This window comes from Triturus cristatus, chromosome 11 (genome assembly GCF_964204655.1).
Source record: "Triturus cristatus chromosome 11, aTriCri1.1, whole genome shotgun sequence".
NCBI lineage: Eukaryota > Metazoa > Chordata > Amphibia > Caudata > Salamandridae > Triturus > Triturus cristatus.
Genome location: NC_140594.1, coordinates 921,679,188 through 921,701,341, shown reverse-complemented (window position 1 = coordinate 921,701,341; position 22,154 = coordinate 921,679,188). Strand labels below are relative to the sequence as shown.

Genomic DNA, 22,154 nt, shown 5'->3' with positions numbered 1-22,154 from the left:
TGTTTGGATGAAGGGTCCTCATGTGCTTCATCATACATGCCGTGCCGCAAGAGTATTTCTTGTTAGGGTCCCCTCTCGATAGCACTCTTTTGCAAATCTTGCACGTGACCAAGGTGGCATTGGTCTTATTCTGCCCCTCGGGAAAAGTAAAAAATGTCCACACCACTGAAGAAAAACGTTTTTTGAGTGGTGCCTCCGGCAAAAATTCATCCTCAGAACTATGAGGTGATGCAGGTAATGCCTGCTGCCCTGAAGCCATTTTTTTTTTTAAAGTTAGAGCTAAGTGTAAACTTAGTCTAAAAAATCTTCTTCTCTCCAAAGAGGTGGTTCTCCAAAGAAGCTCAAAGAAGAATGATTGAAATGGGTGGGGTCTTTCAGTAGTAAGAACAGGAAGTGTAATGAACAAATCAAATCTCTTTTTTTGCAGGTCACATTGGATCCGCGAACCCTGCGCGTACACAGCACGCACCCAGCGCGCATCCGTGAAATTGAATTAAAAAGAATTATAGGATTAGATGTCAAAATATATTACTTTTAAGACTAGTTTAGAGTCTGTCTTCAATTAATATTCACATGAAATACATAAATATGTTTTTTTAAATGTTAAATACTTCGTGGGATCCGCGCACCCACCGCGTCATTGATGCAGATGACGCATTGCGGAAGCGCGTAAACATCGCGTTACGTACATCGAACGTGTCGCGTATAGGCTGTACCGGTCGCATTGGAATCACGCACTAACCACGTACCCGACGCATACCATGCACGGATGCTACCGCGTAGGGATCGAGAACGGTGCGCGCAGGGTGCGCGGATCCAAAAACATGGAAAAAATATATAAAATAAAGTTTTGCACATATAGTTAAAAAAATATTTTGAAAAATATAAAAAAATATGTTTGAAAAACCCATTAAGTTCAAATAATATTTTTTAATTTTTAAAAGAATTAATTGAAAAAATACATTTAAAAATGGTAAAAAGTGTGTTTAACTGTATAGGTGAGTAAATTGGACTGTGATTAATTATTTGCATGACTGACTAGATGTGTTAGTACCTCAATGGATGATTGGCGGTGTGTGAGTGTCTATATAGGTGTATAAATGCACAGAGTGACTGTAAGTATGAGTGACTGAAGAGGTGAGTGAGTGGACATGTATGAATGGGTGAGTAGTTATTGGTATTGGAGTATCTATGGTTGTCAAAATGGCCATCTGAAATTTTGAGTCGGTGTATCAAAGGTTATATTAGGGTGTGAGAAGATGCACTAATTTATCACATGGATGACGTCATCAGTGATGTCACCAGTGATGTCATTTGAGATGTCATCAGTGATGTCATCAGTGATGTCACTGACCATGTCATGAGTGATGTAATATGTGACGTCATCAGCAGTGCATTGCGGGGGCGTGAGTTATAGTCAGCTGAACTAACTATAACAGGGGAATTTCTAGGGTTTTGTATGAGGGAAATGTCCAGCTAACTATAACACCCTTGAAACCTATGGTTTTTTCAGTGAATTTCTAAGGTTTTTTAAATGCCAATTCCTAACTATAACGTGCCTGAAACCTATGGTTTTTTCAGTGAATATATATATATATATATATATATATATATATATATATTACCTACTGGCGGTCGCCAGTAGGTAGTTATAGTTAGGACCCTGTTTCCATAGGAAAACCGCAACATTCTATTTGGAATAACTTTGGCGCCGGTCGACGAATCCTCGCGAAATTTTCAAAATAGGTGGGGCGCTACGCTACGCTCCTACCCTGAAAGTCTGGGGGGGATTCGTCAAGCGGGGGCTGAGAAAAAAGGGGGGTCCCAAAACGCGTTTTTCCCATGCATTTTTCCATAGGACCTTTAGACACAGCTACAGCCCGAACGGCTGAACAGAGTTACTTGAAATTTGGCAGAGAGGTAGTCCTCAGGTCAAGGAAGTGCCTTTTGTAGGTCTGGTGTAAATCTGTTCAGTAGTTCCTGAGAAAATAGCATTTAAATCAATATATATATCTGTGGCAGCTTACGGTGTGCTTACCGTGCGCTTACGGTAAGGTTACCGTACGCGTACGGTGCCGTGCGTGAGCGCGAATCTGATTGGCTGTTAGATCTTAGTAAACATTCGAATCGGTCGAAACCAGGAAGCGGCGGCCGCCATTTTCTCTCTCGCACTCTGAGGGGGGGTGGAAAAACAAAGGCAATAAACAAGTAAAGGGGCTGTTTTGACAGCTCCTAAGCACCTAGCCTTGATAAATGTGTCCCCAAAGATCCCCCAAGGCCAAAAAGGCAATTTTATTTTTTTTGAAAATTTCGCCGATTACGCTTACCGTACACGTACGGTAAAAAAAAAATTTTTTTTAAAAATATCCATACTCTCCCCACCCCGTGTGCAAATGGTGCCCGAAGGGCTCCATTTGTGCATGTCATATGTTAGATCATAAAAATTGTAAAAGATTAACTTTCACAACGAAGCGCATAATATGTCCTCCATGTGCGCACGTTGCGCGAAGCGCATCGTGCGTACATGGCCCATCTAGCGTAACGTGGGCACGCGGTGCGCGTAGCGCACCGTGTGCCCACCGTGTGTGCACGGCACTAACTGCGTAAAGTGGGCGCGCGGTGCTGATGACATATGTGTCTTTATGAAAAAAAAATATTTGTAATATATGTATAGCTAAAATTTAATGGAAGAAGACATGGGCAAATAAGTGTCTAAATACAGTATTAGCATCAGCAGAGGATTGCGGTCGCGTGAGTTATAGTTGCCTGCACTAACTATAACGGGGGAATTTCAATGGTTTTTTATCAGTAAAATGTCCAGCTAACTATAACATGTGTGAAACCTATGGTTTTCTCAGTGAATTTGCAAGGTTTTTTAAATGCTAATTCCTAACTATAACGTGTGTGAAACCTATGGTTTTTTCAGTGAATATATATATATATATATAAATAACTTCATGTTGAAAAAACACAGAAATTAACTGAAAAAATCAACGGTTGACCTCTTCGGTGCTCAGGACAGCCCCCGGATGTCCGATGTCATGGTGGACATGTGTGGAGGACGGGCCCCGGCTGTCCAAAACACGCCCACTCATTAATTCACCCGCACAGCGGGATAATTCGCACAGCGCAGAAGGGGTTAGAGTGACGTTATTGTAAGGTATACCAATAATATGTTAATTTATAATTTTTTTAAACTCAGAAATTTACTGAAAAAGAAAGGTCAAGGGACATTATAGGTAAGTAAAATTTACAGTTAAAAAATGTAATTTTAAATGTAAAAAACACTGAAACTCACCAGTTATATTTAAATGTAGTATTTATAATGTGCACCCTTGCCATTCACTTTTTATGGTCTCACACTAAAACACTCATGACACATTGTCTGAAATTATTGATTACACCACTGATCACAACTGAAATTACATAATTGATGGCATCACTGTGCATGGTGATGGATGAGGTTGCAAGATATAGTTACTTCATTATATCTCCAAGCAAGATTTTATTAATAATACGTTTATGTTGTTCAGTCCTGTGTCATATGCCCCACAGATTCCAAAAAGTGTTCTACTTTAAGTAAACGCCATGGGCTTGTGAGCTGCAGCACCTTGATAAAGCTTGTATAAGTGATGCAAGTGTGTTCAATAAATAGCATAGTCATTTTAATTCTGAACAAAACACTGATATTTAATTCTACTTCAACACTTACCAGGACTTCCTATGCACCACCCACCACCATGGAAAAAAAGAACAGCTCTTCTTAACTTAGGTGATTCTGCTCTCGGAAGATATAATCGAACTGGAACATTATTAAATATTGTGTCTGTCACTGTGATATTTTCATCTGATATTGGAGGCGTTTGTTCAGCATATGTGAGAAGCATCACAACTTCCATGTAGTGTTTCAGGCCAAGTAATTCGGCTAGATCAGCCTGTGAATAAAGAATTAAAAAAGAGTTGGTCAGTCAGTGGCACAGTCAAAGGGAAATACACATTAGGATTTCAAATGATTTCATGCTTTTTAATGCTTATTTGCAGCTCCATATAATCTCTTCATACCTGTAATAAGAAAGGCAAATAGGGTGCCATTTTTTGTTAGAATTGTAATTCCGAACGACTTTTGCATTATATAGGGCATTTCAACAATGAATGTTTTACATAAATAAAAACTTGCGCTTTAAAACAATTAAAGGGTCCATCTGCTAGATGATGTCGCACTACATGCAAAACTTCAGCTGACATTACCAAAACAAGCTTTGACAACGCCAACAGGTCTCACCAACAGGTCTCACCTATGCGAAATCTATTGACTTGATCTATTTCTTTTAGCCATGTTGCATAGCAGCTGAAAGTGAACAAAAAAATGTAATCTCAAAATAGCTGTACTATTTGACTGTCAATGTTTTTTAACTCACGTTGTACAGCAGCATGTCCGCTGTGCAGCATGGTTGAAAGTAAAAAAAAACAGAGCTATCACACAGCCAGCTATGACTGCATCATTGTGCGTTTTCTTTGTACTTTTAGCCATGCTGCATAGCAGTCACGGTGATGTATAGCACGGCGAAAAAAAAACCTTGACAAGCCCAATAGTCCTATTAACTTTGCCAATGCTTGTTCTCAAGGCAGGGATCAAACGCTCCACAGGGCTCTGAATGCAGATCACTAATAGTGTCACCTTCTTCTGAGATTTATTTTATTGGTGCCTGAGCAATTGAAACATCTTTTGGTGCTAATCCTTTAATTTAAGCAGTGATTTTGCAAGGGGGGAGATGGGGCACGAGTTTTGGTGGCTACTCCACCCCCCCCCCTGCTTTTACATGCAGTATTTATATTCAGCACCATCCCCCCCCGCTCTTCAGCACAGCCGCGGGTGGCAAAGCCAAGGAACACCACGGGCGGCAGAGTGCCTAGCTATGCCACTGAGTTTAAGACACCCATAAGACCTTTTCCTAGAGATGACAGTAAGTGCAGACGTTGGTAGCATGAAGTTACCCATGGTTTAAGATTATTGCATTAAAAAGAAAGGCCTTCGTTTATGATATATGCAGGCGAGTCAGCATGACCAAGAAATAAACATCTGCAGTGAGGTCCCATCCGCCAGAGAAATCAGCTGTGCCATGCCTTTCAAACTGGACTACTGTACAGCTTAGTGCAGTGCCCACTAGTAAATGTGCACATGTCCTGGTATCTGTCATTTGATGAGTCATGGTGATGGTGCTCTGCTCCACAACACATGAACCATGTGGGTTGGGGCACAGTAGAGCAACCTTTCCCCTACTTTACAGTGGCAGGCTACTGGTTGATGACTAGAACAGTAACTTCACATGCACTATAATCCCTGGTCTACAAAGCCTACGTCGCTAATGGACATTTTTATCAGGACCACTCTAAAAAGCAAAATAAAGCACCGAATAGGATAAAAATCCACAATCAAAGTAGACATATTGGGCAATACTAAACAACACATGTTGACACAACAAACACTAAATCAAAAACTGAAATCTGAGCAAAGGATTTTTTTTGTCCAAAAAACGCATCACGGTTTTCACGAGTTAAAGCTAGCACATAGACAGAAAAACATCAGTCAGAGTACTGCAGAAAGGACAGTGGCAGCATTGCGAAGGAGGGGGCAATGACTAGCAACAAAGGAGGAAGAGGAATGGACACCCACCTAAGCAGTAAGAAAAAAAAGCGGCAACAAAGGGAAAAGCAGTGACAGGGAGGAGGAGGGGGTGATCCGTGAATGGGGCAAACATTGGTGAGAGGTAGCAAGCAGCGGTGGGTGGGAAGAAGTGAGGGACACAGGGAAAGTGCAATGAAGGTAAAATCAGTACCGGAGTCAGGGGTGACCTGTGGACGAAGCAAGCACCAAGAGGTACAAGGGATCTTGCAGTGATGGGAGGGAGAAGGTGGGGGAAAACCCAACGAAGGGAAAAGCAGCAACAAGGAAGGGGGTGATCTGTGGACAGGGCAAGCACCAGAAGGTGTGAGAGAGCAAGCAGCGATGGAAGGGAGAAGGTGGGTGAAATGAGAAGCAGCAATGATGGGAAAAGTGCTGACGGGGCGGCGGTGATCTGTGGACAGGGCAAGAGGGCGGGTGGGAGGAGACCGAGCAAGTAAAAGCACGAGCACTGTGTAGAGTGCTGAAAAATAAAGAAAAAAGTAGGTCCTAAAATGGTTGTAAAAACAGGAGCAGTGGATGTTTAGAAGTACTTGGTCCATGCTCTGGGGGAGGGCTAAACACAAGAAAAGTCATGACCATGTATGTCACGGACAAATGGCGATAAAGAAGATGAGACTCACGATGGAGCGAGCAAATGGGAAGCCTGTGTGTGGGCTGAAGCCCACAGATTAAACATGTCTCTTCGAGGCGGAGACAGACATTGGCAGAGTCTGTTGGGAGCTGCTTTCGCGGTAAAACTAACTGGGCAACAACAGCGCTGAATGTCTTGTAAATTGCACTTTTAAAATTTTAAATTCACTTACTCTCTTAAAATCTGTACAACTCCACCACGCCCCGGTCCATCACGGCTTTGCAGTGCCGATTGAACGGAGGGCAGGGAAGGAAGGAATAGTGCTTCTGGTCTCCCGGTTCTGGACCAAGTCAGCGGTCTAGTGTGGAGGCGGGAGGGGACTACTTAGGGCACATGCTAGGAAGGACATGCAGCGGACGCGCACAGCAGGCGCGCCCGTCCGCGGCCGGCTGGGACCCGGGGCCAGAACCCAGTAGATTTTTCTGAAAATAGAAAGGCCACTCATAAGACCAGTCTCAAGCACTATCATTCTTTAATAAGGAAGACGCGAGCTGCATACTACAATACGAAGATCGAACTAGCCGAGAACTCTTCTAGAGAGTTCTAGAGAGTTGTTTATGATCTTTAAAGAATTATTGGCTCTTGATAGAATCTCCGGCCCCCAGTAATGGTTCAGTCGAGTCATGCAACTTGATAGCTGATTATTTCTCTGATAAGGTAGAGAGAATCTACTCAACCTTCCCGGAGGAGGCACGTAATGGGAGGTCCGATAGGTTGGGAGCATGTAGCATGGAGGAGGCTTCCTGCCTATCCAGTTTTAACCTTCCGTCCTTGGATGACCTCCAAGCCTTGGCTTTGACCATCAAGTCAGGCTCCCCGAAAGATCCTATGAAACCGAGAAATATGAGGGAGAGTATGGACATTCTTGCTCCCTACTTTAGGCACCTCATCAGACTCTCTTTTGCAACAGGCGTAGTCCCCCAAAGGTGGAAAGAGGCAGTGGTTGTGCCCTTAAAAAAAAAAACAGGGATCAGTGGCAGCCAGTTGGAGAATCTACGACCGATCTCATTCTTACCTTTTGTTGCCAAAATTGTGGAAAAACGGTCAATGGTCAATTAATATGGCACATGAACCAGGCCAACCTACTCCACCCCACGCAACTGGGCTTTCAGGCTACATACTCCACAGAGCGCTGCTTTTTTCCACTGAAATCGTCCGCAGACAGGTCGATGAAGGACAAAAAGTGGCGCTGATCCTGTTGGACCTTAGCGCCGCGTTTGACACCGTGGCCCATCCCATTCTCCTGCAGCATCTTATGGAAAGTGGACTAGCCAACTTGGTGCTGAAATGGTTAAGTTCCTTCCTCCAGGACAGGAGCTTTCAAGTATCCCAAGGGCCGTACTATTCCAAAGACATCAGGCTGGGTCAGGGGGTCCCCCAGGGCTCTATACTAAGCCCTACGCTTTTCAATCTGTATATGGCCCCTCTGTCCGATAGCATAGAAACATACGGCATTAGTGTCGTGTCATATGCAGATGACACGCAGCTTGTAGTATCTCTCTCTCAATCTCAGGAGGAAGCTGCCGCTAATTTCTCCGCGTACCTACAAGAACTTACAGTCTGGATGGCTAACAACTTCTTAAAGTTAAATGGCAACAAGACCGAGGTCCTAATTGTGGGTAAGGCTACCACGTTATGGTCTCCCAGATGGTGGCCACAGACTTTGGGCACCACCCCCACCCCTAAGGAGCAGGTAAAGAACCTGGGGATGTGGTTAGACTCTAAGCTCTCTTTTGATCAGCACACCAGGACTGTGGCCGGCAAGTGCTTCGGCATAATGAAAGGCCTCCGGAAGGTCCTAGATGTGCTTCCGGCATCTGCCAGGAAAACGCTAGTCCACGCACTTGTCACCTCTCGAATGGACTATGGGAATGCACTCTACTTAGGTGCCAGTAGCAAGAGCATTCAAAGATTACAATACATCCAAAACGCGACTGCCCGCCTAGTCCTGATGCTTCCTAGGAGAGCCTCGTCCAAAAATGCGCGAACTACTCTACATTGTTTCCCAGTTAAGGAAAGAATTCTATTTAAGACCCTATGCATTAGTCAACGAATCCTGATGAGGAAGGGTCCGAATTACCTTCACAACCTACTGTCCCCCTATACACCTACCAGGGCGTTACGTTCTTGGGGCTCGGGGCTCGGGGCTGGTTCAAGTCCCAGTTATAAAAAAAATAAGAATGGGGGGCCGATCCTTCTGCTACCTGGCCGCTAAACCGTGGGACGCGCTTCCCCTGGAGCTGCGGATGGAACAATCCAAAAGCATGTTCCGAAAAAAACTGAAGACTTGGCTCTTCCAGACATAGAGCTCTTTCCTTGTCTCTCCCTGCTTCTTATCGCTTCTCATGTAGCACCCTCCGGCCGCAGCGCGGGGACACACTAGCTAGTATAACCAGGCGCTTTACAAGCTCTTTTATTATTATTGATGTGGCTCAAAAAAGAACTTACCGAAAGAAGTGTATGATGGCAAAATGAAGTTTTGCTCATTTACGATCACCCTTACAGCTCTGAAAGGACTGGCACACAGTATTATTGGTACTGCTTATGGTTTTCCCATTTGATTTATTTTGTGTTGCACTTATGATGGAGCAGGGTTTTTACTTTAAGACCGAATAACTGTTTCATTTTCGCATGTTATAACTAAAAGTACTACTGATTAATTATTAATGATTAAAAGTTTGTCGAATATTGACTAATCAACCTTATTAACAAGAGAATTACATGTGGGAATGCTATTGCATGGCTAAATAACAAGTGAACTAAGTTGGTGAGCAAACTGACAGAAAACGATGATGCTTATGTGATGTTATGATGTTTTGCGCTTATAATTAATATGCATTAATGGCTTCTGATGTCGCAAATGGCTAGATAAATACACACACATAAGGGTATTAGCAGGGGATTAACACTGTTCAATCATTTCTATGTAGTAATTCTGTTTTATGTCTATTTTGCTTTAAGTTGTCCATTGTGGCCTGCCACAAAATGGCCGCCACCCGCAGCCTGCATTGGAGTTGCTGGAAATTTACAGAAAGGCTTCGCTCTGCCTGTGACCTTGCACCTCCGATGAACTGAAAAGCCATAAGCATGATGACAATTCTGGGATATCTGCCAAAAGCCCCTGAAAGACGGAAAAGTTGATACGAACTTAGTGTGATCCCATTTTTGCAACAAATTCACCTAACAGAGACATCCGTGGATGTTGCGAATTAGTTATGAACATTCAATTCTTCTATTCATTATTTGGGACAATCTATGCGTGAGAATAACCCGTACAATATCAAAAAGTACCAAGATGACATTATTTCCGCCATTCATCCGTTCTGAATAAAGAAATGTTACTTTTTAGAATGTAAATTTGGGTATAAATAACTGTAGACTAGAGAGGTCTAGTGCCACTTCTTCCCGAGCTAATGATGCGAGGTCCCTATGCTGACGGAGAGGACGATGACTCTACATGACGGCAGAAGACTCTAATTTTCTACAAAGGACCGGTTCTGACTTAGGATCTGACATTTAGACAGAATAGGTAAATATGAGAGAAATTAAATTTGCATTTGATTGGCTTTTCTTGAAATATTAGATAAATGAACAATCTGTTTGAATTCCTGTCTCTGGTATTTATTTCTAGTCATGTTTATTGATTTTATTGTGTATTCTTTGAAATGTATTTTGCTAGATCCACAGCAACTAGCTGGTCGCATTGACCTCAAAGTACAGGCAGATTAGATAGATCATATGTGGAAGGTGTTTCTCCTTTACAGGGCACGGATAGAGCGATTTAGGGTGAATGTTGGTGTAATGGGCCCCACCAGCGTATGATGTGTGTATGCGTGTGTGACTGTGAAATCATTCCGTCCGTGGAAGTAGAGGGGATTGGAAGCTCTGATCTGCACCAGTTTCTTGGTAGCAGAATGATGGTTAGCTATTGTCTTGATCTGGTAAAATTGCGTGTATATAGGCTTGGTGATTATTGATTGATATTTGTACTAACACTATATGTTGAAGTTGTGTTGAGTTCTATGTATTGTGAACGGCTTCTGGGATGTAGGAAGTCGGTGACAGTTCCATAGTAGAGCAGAGGAAGTGTTGCTCTCGGAAAAAGGCGGGATTGTTGGCCCTATATGCAGACAGGGAAAACGTGTGACAATTGAAGTTGCGCGTCGCATTGTCTGGGTTCGACAAGGTAGCATCGCCGTGTGTTGCCATTAGAAACGTATTTCTGTGTGAGAGAAGTGTATATGATAGCAAAGGTTATCTGTGAAACTCTGGTCCTAAGTCCCAGGGATCTGTAAGGTTTTCCGTTAAAGCTTACCGCTGGAGAAGTAATAGGTATTCTCGGAGCTTGTTAGAAGGACAGGGCAGAGGTAAGCGCTGCTTTGTAAACGTATGATATAATTCTGTAGTAGGACAGACTGTTCACTGTTCTCGGGAAAGACAGAATTCTGTGTGAATGTACTACATTTTCTGGTGTGTAAGTGCGTGAATGAGAAGGTATTCTGGTTAATTGTGAAACTCTTAGGAGCATTCCGGAGGGGAACAGTTAATTGATGCTTGTTAGAAGGGTAAAGTAGAGGGATGTGCTACTTTATCAACGGAAGTAACGATTCTGTAGTAGGGCAGAGGTATGCGCTGTTCTTGGGAAAGGCAGAATTCTTGTGGGAAAGGTCTTTTGCTGTTCTGTAGCTAGCGAAGCAGACAATGGAGATGTTTGTATGTTGTAACTAACAGACTCGTAGAAGTTGAAAGAAAGTCTACCAAGTAGTCTTGTAAAGGAAGGGTAGACGGAAGAGGAAGAGACAGGAGCAGAAGCGACTTTAGCGACTGCTGACGTCAGGAAGACCGCGCTGTGATTGGACAGTGGGTTAGAACGGAGGAAGCGCAGAGATTGGTGTGCTAGTGTACGCCGCGTTAGGATTGGGAGACATACAGGGTGACGAAGACGCTCCAGGATTGGTGCGTTGGTGTGAGTCGCGCTAGGATTCGCGGACTGAGTCAGTGACGTAGACGCTCCAGGATTGGTGCATTGGTGTGAGTCGTGCTGCAATTGGACAAAAGATCGTACAGCTGTAGTAAGAGTAATCAGCTAGTGGAAAATAAGAAAGATGTACTACCATGCTGAGGAAAAGAAGAAAAAGTCCTTGTTCCGTAAGGTTAAAACCTGGTTTGACAAGGATAAAGACATAGTGACAAGGGAAGGACAGTTATTGCCCCCGATAAGAACCCCGGCATCCTTTATGGTTGCGAAGTATGGGTATCATACCTGCATTTGGTTAGATAACTGGGTGAAATACACTAAAGACGACGGAGTGTTAGCGTTCCCAGAACATGGTTCATTTACTCTGGCCATACTGAGGAACTTACGAGAGCAGATAATGAACCTAGAGCCTCGGCCTAGGCCGACGCAATTTGAGGCATTAACTGAATGGGAAGACGAAATGCATGAACGAGAAAAGCAGAGGGGTGGGGGTAGTTACAGATACATGTTTGGGCGAAAGTATGATCGCGAAACCCATCATGACAGAATGAGAAGGTGGCGAGATGCCAGTATGACCGAGGGGTTATATCCTGTAAGAACAGCAGAGGAATCAGGAGGGAGAAAGTGTACAGAAAAAGAACATAATGTAGAGACCAGAAGATATGGGGCAAATGAGTCTGATAATGATATCTTAGAGGATATGCTCTACAAAAGACCACCCCCGTATAGAAGAGAACCAGAGGTCGGAACAGCAGTTACCCCAATGAGAAACACCCTGCGGATTATAAAGACAGAGGCTACAGCCCCTGAGCTGAAAAGCGGTTGTTCTCTGGCAGAAAGAGAAAGAGAGAGAGAAAGAGAGAGAGAGAAAGAGAGACAGAGAGAGAAAGAGAAAGAGAGAGAGAGAGAGAGAGAGAGAGAGAGAGAGATAGAAGAAGAGAGAGAGAAAGAGAGAGAGAGAGAGAGAGAGAGAGAGAAAGAGAGTTAGGGAGAGAGAGAGAGAGAGAGAAAGAGAGATAGAGAGAGAGAATGAACTTGAAAATGAAAAGACCAGAGAACTAGCAAGAACTACATCTGAACTAACCGAGAAAATCAGGGAGCTGACTAAGAATCTGGAGGCTGTTACAGTGCCTGTGACAATAGGCCTGGTTATGCCAATTTTTGACAAGCAGAGGACGGGTGAAAATGGTTTGACGGTGCCATATGTGGCAATAGGTTGATTGTACCTCCGGAGCAGGCAGAAATGAGAACGGGAGAAACACAGTGGAGAACAGGAGAAAATCAGTGGAGACATACTGTATGTGGAGGGGAAATGAGTGTGCAGACTACCTCAAGTTTGAATTCTGGATGTATGGAAGGGAACAGAGGATCAATTCTGGAACCGCAGAGGGTGGCAGAAACAGGGGGTGCGGAAAAATCTGTGATAACTGCTGAAGATTTTAATGACTGGCTGAAAACATTACAGAAAAAGGAGAAAGAGTCACAGGGAATGGATGTAGCTAGGCTACGTATGGAAATGGAAGAACTGATAGTAGGAACTATACCTACAGAAACACTGAAGAATTATCAGGAAGGGGAGATTCTCTTTTTATGTAAGAGCATCACATGGAGAGCAAAGAACATACACGACAGGTTGAAAGGAATAGCCAGTGAAGTGGGAATTGACATGGATAAGGTAAAAGCTTTACAGAAAGCATACCGAGTGGATTTTTCAGACAAAGATATTGAGAATCTGAACAATGCAGGCCGAACAGGACAGATTAAGGAAATGATTGCCTTGTTAAGGAAATGGGGAGATGTAGAAAGATGGAAAGACAGATGGTATCGAAAGCGAGAGGATGGAGTGGATAGAACTTACTCAGCATTTCCCCTGACAGAAAAAGAGAAGGCAGTGACAGCTTACCCCATGAGAGAGATTCCAGGAGGAGGGTACGTACATGTCCCATGGACCAGACAGGATATTTTATCATTTACGAATGATTTCCCTCGATTAAGGGAAAAGCCTGTGGAGTGGTACAGACAAGTCGTAAGATTTGTAAAGCTGTCAAAAGTACTGTGGATTGACCTGAATAGTCTGTTTGATATAATTGTACCAGCAGACCTGTGGGCAGAATGTAAAATAGTTATAGACTTGCCCACTAAGGAATACCTGAGAGATCAAAAGACAGGAGCTCCAGACCAGGAGGTAATGAAAAAGTACGAGCAGGTTATGGCCTTCTTGAAAAATAAAGTACCCCCCCCCCCCCCAAGGAGACAGATTGGGTTAAAATAGACCGAACACATCAGGAATTGAAACAATCAGTCCATGCTTACTATGAAAGACTGATACTAGCTGTTAAGCAGTTCAGTGGAGATGAACACCTGGGTGACAAGGATCCGAGTCATTTTGTGTACAGATTTGTGTATGGTTTGCGGCCTGAAATCAGTGAAATGATACGGCAGCATACCGTGGACTGGCAGAGTAAGAAGATTGATGAGATTTTGAGACATGCAAAATACTTCAGTGATGAGACTGAGGCAAAGCAAAGAAAGCTGAAAGAAAAGGCAATGTGGGCACAGGTGAAAGTTGCAGAAAGACAGGAAGCTCAGCTGGTTGAACAGGCAAACAACTAAGGAAATAAACCTAGGTTTGGTTCAGGAAAAGGAAAAGGGAATATAGAGGAAGCATAGAAAAAGTTCCCCTGCCACAACTGTGGAAAATTGGGGCACTGGAAATCCGAGTGTAAGAATCCACCGTCCACTAACGATGATAATTCATCATTGAATTCGCAGGTGCAGAGCGAGGGGTGTGGTCAGCATCGGCAACAGTAGAAGGCTGATAAGCAGCAGAATCAGGTGCCAAAACCACCCTTGCCACAGAGAAAAGGATCCCAGAAGTACAGCCAAGAATCGGGGTTCTACGATGAAGAGCAGGTAATCAAACCAAAACGCGCAAGTGCTGTATCTCAGTACTGGATGAAAAATGAGGGAAGTGACTCTGAGGGAGACTTCTGACGGTGCCGAAGAGAGGAGGAGGAGTGCGTACTTGGCGCAACTCTGGAAATAGACCAGGCAGGACCTTTTGTAGACAGGAAAATTAATGGTGAAAGCATCACCTTCCTAGTTGATACTGGGGCCACGAGATCAACTGTCAGGTCAGCTGATATAAAGAATCTTCCTCTCTCGGACGAAGGGATCAAAGTGGTTGGTGTGTCCAACACACAGATCAAAACATTACTTACTGAACCAATAAAGGTTAGAATAGGGAAATTTTCAGACATGCACCGATTTGTGGTGTGTGACACCAGTCCAGTGAACCTGTTAGGCAGGGATCTGCTGTGCAAAATGAATTGCACTATTTCTGTTCTCCAGATGGAATAACATTTGAGACACCTGATGAGGATGTGCTATACAGAATGACCATGGATAACAGAGAATGTGAGGCTTTGGGGACATATGCAATATGTAATCCTGATGCATTACCCCCAGAATTGAAACAGACAGTGAAAGCAGCAGTTTGGGATTTTACTGGAGAAGATGTGGGCCTGATGAGAAATGTAGATCCAGTAAAGATTACTGTAAAAGAGGGAGTGGTTTACCCAAGCATACCGCAATACAGATTGACACCTGAAATAATTGAAGGGATAACACCCTTAATTGAGAAGATGATCCAGCAAGGGATGTTAAGAGAAATATTGAGCAGCCCATGTAATTCACCGATAATGGGACTGAAGAAACCTAATGGAAAGTTCAGAATAGTACAAGATTTGAGAAAGATTAACAAGATTGTTGTGCCATGTTGTCCGATTGTGCCAAATCCATCAGTGATTTTGTATCAGATTCCTCATGATGCAGAATAGTACACGGTAATTGATTTATGTCATGCTTTCTTTTCAATTCCATTGCATCATGACAGCCAGCCAATATTTTCATTTAGATTTGGAGAGCGGATTTTGGCATGGTGCCGAATCCCACAGGGGTATACAGAGAGCCCCTCAATATTTAATCAATTGCTAAAGAAATCTCTGGAAAGTCTGACAATGCCCGAAAATTCAGTCTTGGTCCAATATCTTAATGACCTACTTGTGGCATCAAAACCACGTGAAGCTTGTGAAGTAGATACCATTGCATTACTGAATCACTTGGCAGATGGAGGATTGAAGGTATCTCCAGCCAAATTGCAGTTCTGTAAGAAAGAAGTCCAGTATCTGGGACACAATATTGAGAAAGGCCTGAGAAAAGTGACCATTGACAGAATCAAAATCATTAGGGGAATGAGAGCCCCAATGACACAAAGAGAAGTGAGAATGTTCCTGGGAATGGTGGGTTACTGTCGTCAGTGGATAAGTAATTTTTCCCTGATTGCCAAACCATTGATTAAATTGACCAAAAGTGAGGTGAAAGACCCATTAGAACTAAACCCAGAAGAAATGGCTGCATTCAGAGAGCTGAAAGACAGACTTTGTGAAGCTCCCGCCCAGGGATGCCTGATTATGAAAAGGAATTTGAATTGTACTGTAGTGAGAGAAATGGATGTGCACTTTCAGTGTTAATCCAGAAACACGGACGTCTGAGAAGGCCAATTGCCTATTTCTCAGCAACTCTTGACCCAGTAGCTGTGGGTTTGCCAGGTTGCCTGAAAGCAGTAGCTGCTACTTGCAAAAGTTTGGAACAAAGTGAGAGAATCATAATGGGATACCCTGTACGGGTATTTGTACCTCATGATGTGGCAATCCTTTTAACAAGGAGTCGGACACAGTTTATGTCTCATAGTCGGCTGACTAAATATGAGAAAGTCATTCTTGGTGCAACCAATGTAAGTCTGGAGAGATGTGTGAATGTGAATCCAGCGACACTGTTACCTGATGCTGAATGTGTGGGAGTGAAAAATGATGTTGATCATGACTACCTGGATGTACTTGATTACTGCACAAAACCAAGGCCAGACATAAGAGATCTGCCACTACCTGAAAGTGATCATGTGTTGTTTGTGGATGGGTCTTGTCTGAGAACAGATGAAGGAGTGTTGAGTGCTGCATATGCTGTGTGCAAAGTCTCAGAAGTTGTGGAAGCATCACCCTTGAAAGGAGTTAAATCCGCTCAGGTGGCAGAACAGGTGGCACTGACAAAGGCATGCAAGATTGGGAGGAGTGTGAGAGTGACTGTGATGACTGACAGCCAGTATGGCTTCGGAGTTGTCCATGATTTTGGCCAGCTATGGCTACAAAGAGGTTTCCTGACCTCAAGTGGAACTCCCATAAAGAATGCTGAAGTGGTTGGAAAACTGCTAGAGGCGATACAGCTGCCCAAAGAACTAGCAGTTGTAAAATGTGCTGCTCATGGTCATGATGACGATTTTGTAACAGTTGGTAATAAGTTTGCCAATGACATAGCACAATATTGTGCAAGGAACAATCACTCAATTAACAGGAGCAAAGAACGGGAAATGTCTTCTTGTTCATTAATGTTTACTAATGAAGTGGGGACATGGGAGGAAGTAAAACAGCTGCAGGATAGGGCAGAAGATGATGAAATGAGGGATTGGGTGAAGGCAGGTTGTGCACCCAGAGAAAAGATCATGTGTGGGTCTACAGGGATGGAAGACCAGTCATGCCTAACAGCATGTTATCAACAATGGCAAGGATGTATCATGGCCAAGGACACCTGGGGAGGGATGCTATGATAAGAGCCTTTAAGCAAACCTGGTACAGTCCAAAGTTCAGACTGATAGCAGAAAGTCTCTGCCAGAGATGTCTGATATGTCAGCAATTCAATCCTGGAAAGAAAACAGTGGTGAGCCTAGGAACAATAGGCAGAGAGGGAGGACCCTTCACAAGAATGCAGATAGATTTCATTGAAATGCCCCCAGTCAACAGGTTAAGGTATGTCCTGGTGGTGGTCTGTTTGTTCTCAAGGTGGGTGGAGGCGTGCCCAACGAGAAGAAATGATGGGATAACAGTGGCAAAATTACTGTTAAGAGAGTTCATCCCAAGGTACGGGTTCCCAGTAACCATTGAATCAGACAGAGGAGGACATTTTTATAATGAAATCATGGGTCTAATTTGTGAAGCATTGAGTGTACAGCAGAAGTTGCATTGTGCTTACCGACCAGAGGCTTCTGGGGTTGTTGAGCAGATGAATGGTACTATCAAAAACAGAATTGGCAAAATGTGCTTAGCCACAGGAATGAAATGGCCCGATGTCTTGCCTCTAGTCCTGATGACCATTAGGTCTACTCCAGACAGAACAACAGGTTTGAGTCCACATGAAATTATCATGGGACGTGCTATGAGGCATGCATATGTACCAGTGAACAAGCTGATGACTATAACTGATGACATGATTTTGGATTACTGCAAAGGCCTGGCTGACGCAGTTCATTTTGTGTTTCACCAGGTTGGAGAAGACGCCACCAAACTTGAAAAGAAACCAGCCCATGATCTGAGCCCAGGGGACTGGGTAAGGATAAAAGTCCACAAAAAAAGAAATTGCCTGGTTCCAAGGTGGGGAAGGCCAAGACAAGTCATCTTGACCACAACGACTGCTGTGAAGTGCGCTGGTGTGAAGAATTGGATACATGCAAGCCACACCCTGAGAGTTCCAAATCCAAGAGATGGTACTGGAAAAGAATACTTTGAAGAATCAGATTCCAGTGATGATGCAGACAGTGAGGCAGTAAGAAGGAAAAAGAATCCTGAAAGTGGGGAAAGTGAGTCAAGAGAATCTTTCATCCCACCAGAAGAGGTTCTGAAGAGAACAGTGCAAACTGCAGAAGCAAGCTCAGACTCAGAAGAATTGCCTGAGGTTCCAATTGACAGTGATCAACACAAAAAGAAAGAAAGAAAAGAAAAGAACATTCCAACAGAAGAGACACCTGAGTCACATGGAGGAATTGGACAAGTTCCACCTGAGATAAATATTGAAGAAAAAGGGACAGACAAAGACAGAGAGGGACAAATTGCGGAAAAACCCCGAGGAGGTGTAGGGAACATCAACAACAAGCTAGGTGAAGGGAAAAGTAGACAGCAAGAAGATTGCGTGTCGGAGATCCGAGGAGGGACAGAAGTAGGGAAATCTCAAGTGGTGGAAAAAGAAACTGTTGGAGGAAAGAAAATTGTTGAAGAAAAGGAAGCTGTTAACGAACCAGTAGCAACTGAAACAGAGTCTGATGAAAGTGACAATGAGATACATAGAGGACGAGTTCTGAGAAAGAGAACTTGGCTTGGAGAAAGAAACAATAAAGAAGGAAAGCAAAAGAGAAATGCTAAAGGAGATCTTTCGCCAAATAAGATAAAGATACTGAGGTACAGACTGACACGAGTTAACTCTTCGCGAGCTGAGCAAGTGAACAAAGTGTCAAGTCAGAATCCTACCAAGGAAGAAGAAGCAAAGATTCCTGAAAGAGAAAAAAGAATAAGAAAGCCAAACCAGAGGTACAAGTCACCGGAATGGACATATGTGGCACTGCCTGAAGAAGAAGAAGAGGCGGACAGCCAAGAAAGTCCAGAGGAGACTTTACTGAAGGAGGTTGCTGAAGAAGAAGCTGTGGGAATCCTGAGAGTTATCTTGTCCGACATTGGAGAAGAGACGGATGTTCAGGACCTGATACAGTTTGATGATGATGAAGAGACAGTTAAAAGTGATGAAAACCCAAATTGAGTAAATCCAAGGAAAATCACTTGGAGAAGAGAAGAAGAAGTAGTACTAAAATTAGTAGAGTTTAATAATCTGGTGGGTACTTGCTGCCCTTAAAAGTTCAGTAAAGGAGTAGAAGAGGCTAAGTCAAAAGACACGGTCAAATTAACAAGATGGCTAACACTGAGAATAAAAGTATATGTACCTTTCTGAAAAGATGGTGCAAAATGTGCTGCAGCTGTACAGGTTTATTAATGCTGCTTTGGAGCGTGCTTGCTCTACTGATTTCATTTAGAGTCACTATAGACACTTTAGAAGGTCATACTGAGAACAAGACTAATATAGGGAAGAGTCCATTAAAAGTAGTTTCGACTAGAACTAGTAATGTACATATTCATAAAGATAGGTCAATTAACGATTTTTCTAGCAATGTTTTTTCTAAATTATTGTATGAGTACGTAAAGACAATGGAAGTAAGGGATTGCTACGTCTGCATGCAATTACCTGCCTCTGTTTCGGAAGGAGTGACTTATCATCATCTTCCGGCTACGTATGGAATTTCCTGTAGTGTGTTGATTAGTATTTTTTATCAATTAGGGAAATTAGATTACAATATGTCTAATGTAGATAATATTCTTGGGCAGTTACCTATGAATAAAGCACTGAATCCTGCAAAGGATGCTAACACTTTAGGTGAGATTTTTCTAGAAACCAAAGAATTAACCTTAGACTATGTTTTTAGAAACAATTTAACTTGCAAATTGAAAGGAGAAGAGAAGAATTTTCTAGACATGGTTGAGAGAAGAAGGTTGAACATGCACAAGAAAGCAGAAGGGCATAAGATGAGTGACACAATGTGGGATATTGAGAAAGAAAAGGAGTTGAAAAATGGAGCCAGTCCAACCATGGCTATAGATGCCCCACAGAAAGGGAAGAGATCCCAACATGATTATTATTTCATAGGGATTAGTGAGTGCCATGATACATACTTTATTGCAACCGGATGGGGATTTAGAGGAGGAGAAGATCAAGTTTTTCCGGGAGTGTATTATATTTGTGGGAACAAGGCTTATTACCGTTTGCCTGACCATTGGTTTGGTACATGTTATGTTGGCCTGGTCTTTCCAAAGATTTTTCACATGGATAGAGTAGATGATGCTGAACATTCTAACACATTAACACGCTACAAAAGAGAAACATGGACAGAAATTGTAGGAGATATTTTTGGAGCTTTAATTCCAACAGTGGGAATTTCTTTAAATGCATATGGCATTCGGAAACTGTCAACAGTGGTAGATCGCTTGTCACCAAGCACCGCTGGAGGCTTTCTTTTGGTTAATACAGAAATGGTTGCTTTGCGTGCTATGCCAATGCAAAATCGACTTGCCCTTGACATTCTTTTGGCAAAAGAGGGTGGAGTCTGTGGGATGCTGAAAGTTCAACATTGTTGCACTTACATTCCTGACGAAAGTAAAGATCTAAAAGTTTACATCAAAAATATTACTGATTTGCATGAAGAATTAGTACCACTGGAAGCTGAAAGTATCTGGACTAAAATGGCTAACAAGATGATTGCTATTAAGAATTTTGTAGCTAAGATAGGTAGTACTATATTTGGTAAGATATTATTTCCATTAACTTGTGTAATAGTTGCATTATTGATCCTTAGATTAGGATGTATGTGTTGTAGATATAGAAGAAATAAAAAGAAAATCACAAAAGAAAATGTTAAAAAGAGACAAAAGAAATCAGAAAGAGATCCACAAGAAATAGAACTAGAAGAGCTAAGAGAAAGCATGTATATAGAAACTAAAAAGGAAGATGAGATGGAAACTAGGGTCTAAAACAAGAACAAGAAGACATTTCAAATTCTTCCAAAAGGGGAAACGAAAGTTTTTTTGGGGGTTTTGATTTTTGTGGTGATTATATATCACCAAAGGGGGGATTGATGGAGCAGGGTTTTTACTTTAAAACCGAATATCTGTTTCATTTTCGCATGTTATAACTAAAAGTACTACTGATTAATTATTAATGATTAAAAGTTTGTCGAATATTGACTAATCAACCTTATTAACAAGAGAATTACATGTGGGAATGCTATTGCATGGCTAAATAACAAGTGAACTAATTTGGTGAGCAAACTGACAGAAAACGATGTTGCTTATGTGATGTTATGATGTTTTGCGCTTATAATTAATATGCATTAATGGCTTCTGATGTCGCAAATGGCTAGATAAATACACACACATAAGGGTATTAGCAGGGCATTAACACTGTTCAATCATTTCTATGTAGTAATTCTGTTTTATGTCTATTTTGCTTTAAATTGTCCATTGTGCCCTGCAACAAAATGGCCGCCACCCGCAGCCTGCATTGGAGTTGCTGGAAATTTACAGAAAGGCTTCGCTCTGCCTGTGACCTTGCACCTCCGATGTACTGAAAAGCCATGAGCATGATGACAAGTCTGGGATATCTGCCAAAAGCCCCTGAAAGACGGAAAAGTTGATACAAACTTAGTGTGATCCCATTTTTGCAACAAATTCACCTAACAGAGACATCCGTGGATGTTGCGAATTAGTCATGAACATTCAATTCTGCTATTCATTATTTGGGACAATCTATGCGTGAGAATAACCCGTACAATATCAAAAAGTACCAAGATGACATTATTTCCGCCATTCATCCGTTCTGAATAAAGAAATGTTACTTTTTAGAATGTAAATTTGGGTATCAATAACAGTAGACTAGAGAGGTCTAGCACCACTTCTTCCCGAGCTAATGATGCGAGGTCCCTATGCTGACAGAGAGGACGATAACTCTACATGACGGCAGAAGACTCTAATTTTCTACAAAGGACCGGTTCTGACTTAGGATCTGACATTTAGACAGAATAGGTAAATATGAGAGAAATGAAATTTGCAATTAATTGGCTTTTCTTGAAATTTTTGAAAAATGAACAATCTGTTTGAATTCCTGTCTCGGGTGATTATTTCTGGTCATGTTTATTGATTTTATTGTGTATTCTTTGAAATGTATTTTGCTAGATCCACAGCAACTAGCTGGTCGCATTGACCTCAAAGTACAGGCAGATTAGATAGAGCATATGTGGAAGGTGTTTCTCCTTTACAGGGCACGGATAGAGCGATTTAGGGTGAATGTTGGTGTAATGGGCCCCACCAGCGTATGATGTGTGTATGCGTGTGTGACTGTGAAATCATTCCGTCCCTGGAAGTAGAGGGGATTTG

The 22,154-nt window shown here is 42.5% G+C and overlaps 1 protein-coding gene across 1 annotated transcript in view; it reads right to left on the bottom strand.

Annotated features, from left to right (window-relative positions):
- Positions 1-22,154, bottom strand: part of LOC146785618 (arylacetamide deacetylase-like) — a 343,791-nt gene that overhangs the window by 201,792 nt on the left and 119,845 nt on the right. Inside the window, exon 2 of the mRNA XM_085634881.1 lies at positions 3,713-3,935. Coding sequence (XP_085491007.1) covers positions 3,713-3,935 — 223 coding nt within the window. The remainder of the gene's footprint in view (positions 1-3,712; positions 3,936-22,154) is intronic.